The following is a 7,304-nucleotide window of genomic DNA, read 5'->3' as shown; positions in this document are numbered from 1 at the left end:
GGAAGAATGAGTGCTTGGAGCTTGCTGATGAGTGTAAGAAAGAAATAAAGCATAGGAAAGGACACGACTGCTCCAGGTGTGATGGAGAGGAGTTTATTATGGACATGTGGGAGACCATAGCCAGAGTCAGCGACAGGGACATCTGGGAGAGTCTAGAGTGGGCATGAGCAGGTTGAGCTGGGCCATGTGAGGAGAGGGGGAGGGGAAGGAGAGGGGAGAGAGCTAACCAAGTGCAGCAGCCAGGAGTCAAAGGAACAAAAGGGAAAGGGCACCAAAACATCTGGATTCTATAGGGAAGAGTCCCTAGGGAGGGTAGCCAAAACATCTGGATTCTATAGGAAGAGCCTCGGGGGAAATGCAGTCAAAACGTCTGGATTCTACAGGGAAGAGCCTCTGGGGAAGTGCAGCTGAAACATCTGGATTCTATAGGGAAAAGCCTCTGGGGAAGGGCAGCCCCGCCCCTGGGCTGGAGAGTTCAGGGTAGAGGGTGGGGTGTGCCAGCCATACCCTGTAACAGCGCGGGACTAAGGGATGCTGGGAGAACCTGGAGGCCAGGTCCACTTTGATAGTTACATAGGAACCTCAGTTATTTGTTCCAGGTTTAAACTTAACAGTTCCAAGAAAAGATATTTAGAAGAAGGACTAGGGGAGGGGCGGGACGGTGGTTGCTTGTCCAGTTCTGAAACTATAGGGTCACTCTGGAAAATGAGCTAAGCTCCAAATGGTGGATCACATCCAAAGGTGGATCAGGGGGTCCTGTCCCTGAGACTAGCTTTCCGGAGATCTGCAGCTTCCTAATTCTCCAAACTGTGTTACCTGGATCAGGATGAAATTAACCACCACGCACGACACTACGTTCCTTTAAAATCCTTCTCTAGCCTGTCAGTGGAAGAATCTGGCTTCTGTTTCTGATCACTTCCTGTTTCTCCTCTCACGGCGAGCTCCTCTTTGAAGGGCCATTCTTGAGCTCAGAGCATACTGAGCTGATGAAACATGACTTGAAAGATGGATCGGCTTTACAGGGGAGCAGAGTCCATTGGCTCCTATACTGTGGAAACCTTTTCCTGGCCGTTCTGTTCCATCTACAAAAGATCCTCATCTCGGCCCCACCAGGAGAGCCAGAAATTCCATGAGCGTGCAATGCCACAGGAGACAGGAAACAGCCATTCTTGCCTGTCAGCCAGTCCTGATGTAAGTCCCACTGTGTGTGTGTGTGTGTGTGTGTGTGTGTATGTTTACATGTATGTGTATGTGGTGTCTGTCTTGTTTGGATTTGTACATGTTTTCACATGTGTGTATATGTCATTTGTGTATATGTACGTCTTGTAAGTGTGTGTTTGTTTGAGGATATGCACTGTTTATAAACATTTGTGTTTGTGTATATGTGTGTTTATGTGCCTGTGTGGTGTACGCATGCTGTGTATAGGGATTGTATTATATATGTGCATAAAGCTTATGTTTCTGTACATGTTGTATGTATATTTGTGCACCATAGACATGTGTGAGTGGCTATGTATGTACATTTCTGTTCATTTGCTTGCATGTTTACATGTATGTGTATGAATGGGGTACACTGTATTTTTATGGATTGTATGTGTCATGTTTGGATTTGTATATGTGTTTATATGTGTGTGTTGTTTGTGTGTATATGTGTATGTGTTTTCAACTGCATAAATGTGTGCCACAAGTATATGTTCATGTGTGTTTACAAGTAGTCATGGTGAGTGTATGGTGGATATCTTGTTTATATTTTTTACTTAAATTTTTTCCATAGAATATATTTTGATCATTTTCCCCTTCTCCTTATCCCGTAATTTACCAATCAAACTTTATGCTCTCTCTCTTAAAATATAAAATAAAAATTAAGAAACCTGAAAATCAAAATAACCAAATTAAAAAACCAGTAAGACAAAAAGAAAAAGCCAAAACAGAATGAAATGATTCATAAAGCCCACAAAACTGATTTTTGGTTTTGAGCCCATGCCCAGCAAAAGATAGCTAACACGAAATGAACTCAGCATCTTTGGTTAGAGGTTCTTCCTCATAACGTTTTGTCAGAGCATTTACGACTTCCGGTTTTGAGTTTTTATGGGATTCTGTGTTACCGTGTGTGTCCACATCTATATGTGTTTCTCCTATGTTTTCTTTAGCTCTTCTTCACCTGTTTGTTTGTTCACTTATTTTGTCCTATTCTGGTTGGTTTGTTTTTGTTTTATCTTTTTTGTTTTATTATTATTCTTTATTTGTTTTCTAAGGGGAGACAGAAAGGGTGTGGATTCTGACCGAAGGAGAGGTGGGGATGATCTCAGGGGTTTGGGGGAGGGGAAACCATAATCATAATATTTTGTATGAAGAAAAAAATCTACTTTCAGTAAAAGAAAAATAGGGGGGTAAGCCCACAGAAAATCATGGAGCTTGTTTTGTATGATACATGTATTTCTATGTCATATGTGTTACATGTCTGTGTGTTTACGAACCTGTGTGTGTGGCTGTGTCTACACACACACACACCACACACATATATGTAAGTGGCATGACAGAAAGAGCTGTAGCACGGAGCCAGGAGAACTTTGTGCTCTGTGGTGACCTTTATGCTTCATGCTTGTTTTTCTATCGGTGCTGGGACCTGAAGCCAGGGTCTTGCACACTCCCTGCAAGTGCTCTACCTCTGAGCCATGTCTGCCATCCCCCAGTGGGCAAGGCTCCCTGAGGCACTTTTTAAAATTTCGCTCTCTTTCTGAGCAATGTAACCAGGGTGATAATGTCTCTCTCATCTGAGCTGGAGATAAAAATTCAAAGTGTACCCTGCGTGTGTGTGTGGCACTGTCTGGGGAGGGCCGGGAAGACTCCGAAGACGCGGCCACCTTCCTTCGACAGTGCCGTGGGCACAGGGCTGGGTATGTAACTGTCGCCCTGGGTGGTTCCTGAGCTTTGCACCCTCCAGTTTCATCTGTTGGGAACTATTTCCTGTCCATTCACTGTTCTCCAAAGAACCAATGAGGATCAGTGAAGACACACTGCAAAGATTGATGGGTCTGTAGCTTGTAGACCACCGGGTCACAGAGCAGGGGACACAGAGGCTGCCAAGGCAGTGGGAACGCTGCTCAAGCCAGGAGACGGCTGACCAGAGCTGAATGAAGCTGTCGACCTGGCTTGCTTCCTTGGGAGCCGCCAGACTTTCTTCAGGAACCTGCATCCACCTGTTAACCCATCCACATTAAGCCAGACATTTGCTGAGCATTGCAAAGCCGTGTCTTCAGTGGCTCCCACTGGCTTTTCCCGGGATTCTGAGGAGACGGGGCAATCTTCTGGTTGAGTAGAGCAGAGCACCCAACAGTGTGGTGACAGCAAGTCCAGGTCCGCACTGGGGCTCCCCACCCCAGAGCCTTTGTCCAGATTGTCTAGTCTGGCTGTGAGGGTCCTGAGAAAGTCATGGATCATGCAGTTTTCTTCCCAACCCTGTCAGGAATCTAATAATCAATCTAATAACAGCACTGCAGGCTCTTGAGGCAGAGATGGTACTGGCCAGGAAGCGAGGAAGCATCAGAGCAGTGTTGGCAGCTCCTGGTTGGGATGCTGCGGCCCTAATGTGCAAAGAGAGCTAAAGGTGATTGGTAACTGTGACCATACTGTGACATTGCAGGAGCAGGTCTCTTTAGATTTAGCCCGAAAATTCACCCTGAAAGGATACTGAGGACCAGGAATGTGCGCATCCTGGCCAATGATGGTGTCTCCGTTACACACTGAGGCGCCCAGTTCACCCCAGGGCTCTGTCTTGCACTGTGAAGGTCCCCATGGCTGCCACCTTCCTTGCCACTACTGAACACAGCCACCAGCTCTCAGTCATGTCAGTTCTCAGTGCTAAAGCCTAGATGGTTCTTTCTGGACTCAAGACCCAAAGTTGCACCCTCCCCAGAACTTCCTGACCCTGCCCATGTAGATCTTACATGGTCTGAGACACAAAATCAAGACCATGGTACCTCTTTCTCCCTCTTCTTCACCATTCTTCTCCTCCTGATCCCATTTCCCCACCCCGGGCCCTCAGTACACAGCTCTGGACACTGTCTGCCCAAACCAATTCAGTGGCTCCTTTCTCCATGACAAATAATCTCTTAAACTCATGGTGGAGGACACACTTTTGGGGGGTAGGGTTCCTAAAGCCCCCAGAAAGTGCCCCATACTCCTCTTTCCCACTCCTTATCAAGCACACATACACCCCACATGTGTGAAATAACTTTCCTCTCACGAGGAAAAGACAAACGTCCCTTCAAACACTATCAGTTAAAGTTTATAGGCTGGAGACACGGCTCAATGGATAGCAGGGCTTGCCATGAGAACTTAACTCCTGAGTTTGATTCCTGGAACCCATGGGGGAGGAGAGCGTTGTTCTCTAACCTCTCCATGTGCACACGGCACATAACCACCTGTGCATGCAAATGTTCACGAGCGCACGCACACACCACACACAAATGTTATTTACATGTATTTAAATGTATTGTTGTCTTCTGTAGATGGAAGAAGAAGAATGTGAACTCGGTCCCCAGAAGGACCCCACAAGGCAGTCGCCCCTGGACTCTGATCAAGGGCTGACAAAAGGTACACTGCTTTCCTAGCAGAGGAGAACTGGGGAGGCGTGGATGGGAACACTGGTGTGCAGATGGACGCGAGACCACAGCCTGAGTGCTGGGAGGGACAGCTGAAGGCCCTCATTACATAGGTTTACCCACTGTAGCCAAAATAGAGCAAGAGGGATCCTCTTTACACCAGGGAAAACTAAGGAAAGGAAGGGACCCCTGCCAGGTGGATGGCCTTAGGGGTAACAAATGCCAGTTCCAAGGAAAAGAGCCTTCATATCTAAGCTCCTCCCTGAGAAGGACATGCTGGTCTGGACGTGATAAGAAGACGGCTCCCAGCTCTGGACGTCAGCAGTCCTTGTGTGTGGTTAGCTGTGTCTGATGTGTCACATGGGTTGACAGTGCCATGCAAGCAAGCAGAGCGTCACCAGTGGCCACTAGGAGGGACTGGGCTCCGTCTTCTCAGAGATTCACCTTCGCCACCTAACCTAAGGAGAGCGCATTTGGAGATGCTAGGAACCTACCCATGTTTTCTTTCTAGAAGAAATTATTTGTGACTTATTGCATCTTAACATGAATGATTTTTTTCCTTAAGAATTCGAAGGACCAGGACCATCAGGGAAAAACAGCCCAGTTATTCTACCACATGGGAAAGTCACCAACACAGGCTAAGCCTTTTTCGCTCCTTACGGGAAGCAGAGCTGGTGCCATTACTTGAAAAGTCCCCTCTCTGCGTCTCACAGTGCATTTAGCTTTTCCGTTTGAGCTGCAGCTGCTGAAAAGAGTTTCTCTCTGGCCCTAGCTGCACCTGAGCTCGGCAGGCAGGAATGGACATCCAACGTCCGTGCTTAATCGAAACTTCCATGTATCCACTCAAATTCCTTCTATTCCCTTTGGAGAAGCTCGGGAGAGCCAAGACGATTGCAGTTCAGCCTAGGGTGCAGACGTGCAGAAGCAAAACCATGGGTGCTGAGGTTTGAAGGCAGAACCTTGCAGTGTTTGGTAGAGTTAACGCTCTGTGATCTGAGACCCATCAGTGTCTTCCATGGGGACCACACTTGGAAACTGTCATTTGTCACTATATGTGGTTTGGGTCATAGGACTTGCAGGGCTAGGAGAAGGGCATTTCCTGCCCAGTCCCCAGCCTCGGGCATATTAAAAAATTTTAGCACTGGATTAGCCAGTGTTTAGTTGACATATTAGTCTCCCTTCTCAGCTGGGGGCTCTGATGTCCCTCTTTGTAGAATGTTTGCCTCTGCCTTCCAGGACCCAGGCTGAGAAAGTAAGCTTAGGGAAGACTCAGGGTCAGATGCTGGCTTTTGTCTTGCAAGCTCCTCATGCTGGAGCTCTGTTTCTCAGACGAGTGGGGGTCATGGCCTCTGATAAGCAGAGAGGATAGGTTCTGTCCCATTTCCCTCTCATGGTTTGCTTTGTCAAATTCTTCTAGGTCTGAAGGAGAAAGAGCTCACCCCAAAGAAACTGCAGCTCCTTCTGGTGGGGAAAACAGGAAGTGGGAAAAGTGCAACAGGAAACAGCATCCTTGGCAGGCAAGTATTTGAGTCCAAAATCAGCGCTAGACCAGTGACCTTGACCTTCCAGAAAGGGAGTAGAGAGTGGGATGGAAAGGAGGTTGAGGTGATCGACACCCGGGACATTTTGTCATCTCAGTATCAGCCTGAGGTGGCAGCTGAGAAGATCTGTGAAGTCTTGGCCTCTCCAGGGCCCCATGTGGTGCTCCTGGTGATACAGGTGGGCCGGTACACGGCAGAAGACCAGCAAGCTGCCAGGCGCCTCCAGGAGATCTTTGGAGAAGGGATCCTGGCTTACACCATCCTGGTGTTCACTCGGAAGGAGGACCTGGCTGGGGGTTCCGTGGAGGAATATGTTCAAGAGAACAACAATAAGAGCCTGGATGATCTGCATGTTGCATGAGAGGCGACACTGTGGCTTCAACAACAGGGCACAAGGGGATGAGCGGAAGGCCCAACTGGAGGACCTTAAGGAGAAAATCGAATTGGTCTTGTGGGAAAACGAGGGCCACTGTTACACCACAAAACTTCCAAATGTTCCCAGCAAAGCAGTTTAACCACAGAGCAAGGCTCTGAGGAGGAATCCCTCGAGGAGTCCTGGCTGAAAGGCTGTCCCAGATCCTGATGGCTTCCGAGAGACCTGTAGGTTCCTGATAGGGAGGGCATCCTGACAACTGGAGGACGACCACACGCAGGAGTTTCTTAGTTAGTGTTCTCTTGCTGTGAAGAGACACCATGACCATACACAGGAGTTTCTTAGTGTTCTCTTGCTGTGAAGAGACACCATGACCACACGCAGGAGCGTCTTAGTTAGTGTTCTCTTGCTGTGATGACCATGGCGACTCCTATAAAAGAAAGCATTTATTGGAACTGGCTTACAGTTTCAGAGGCTTAATCCATTATCGTCATGGCTGGGAACATGGCGGGAAGCATGGAAGCAGCAGCAGACACAGAGCTGGAGGAGTAGCTGGAAGTTTACATCCAGATCCACAGACAGCAACTTGAGGGAGACTCTGGGTTTGGAATGGGCTTTTTGAAACCTCAAAACCCACTCCCAGTGACAGACTTCCTCCAACAAGGCCACACCTCCTAAGCCTTAAAAACAGTGCCACCCCCTGGTGACCAAGCACTCGAATCTATGAGCCCATGGTGGTCATTCTCATTCAAACACCACAAGGACATTCCATCAGCAGCTGTACCT

At 48.0% G+C, this 7,304-nt stretch overlaps 1 protein-coding gene across 1 annotated transcript; it reads left to right on the top strand.

Moving 5' to 3' along the window:
• The first annotated feature begins 934 nt into the window (after positions 1-934).
• Positions 935-6,849, top strand: LOC130881096 (GTPase IMAP family member 6-like). Its single transcript, XM_057780337.1, is given in 4 exon segments — positions 935-1,191; positions 4,512-4,596; positions 6,022-6,502; positions 6,504-6,849. Coding segments are annotated over 4 exon segments (909 nt in total). The 5' UTR covers positions 935-1,005; the 3' UTR covers positions 6,661-6,849.
• Positions 6,850-7,304: the final 455 nt, after the last annotated feature.

Source organism: Chionomys nivalis, chromosome 1 (assembly GCF_950005125.1).
Source record: "Chionomys nivalis chromosome 1, mChiNiv1.1, whole genome shotgun sequence".
Classification (NCBI taxonomy): domain Eukaryota; kingdom Metazoa; phylum Chordata; class Mammalia; order Rodentia; family Cricetidae; genus Chionomys; species Chionomys nivalis.
This window is presented reverse-complemented; position numbering and strand designations above follow the sequence as displayed.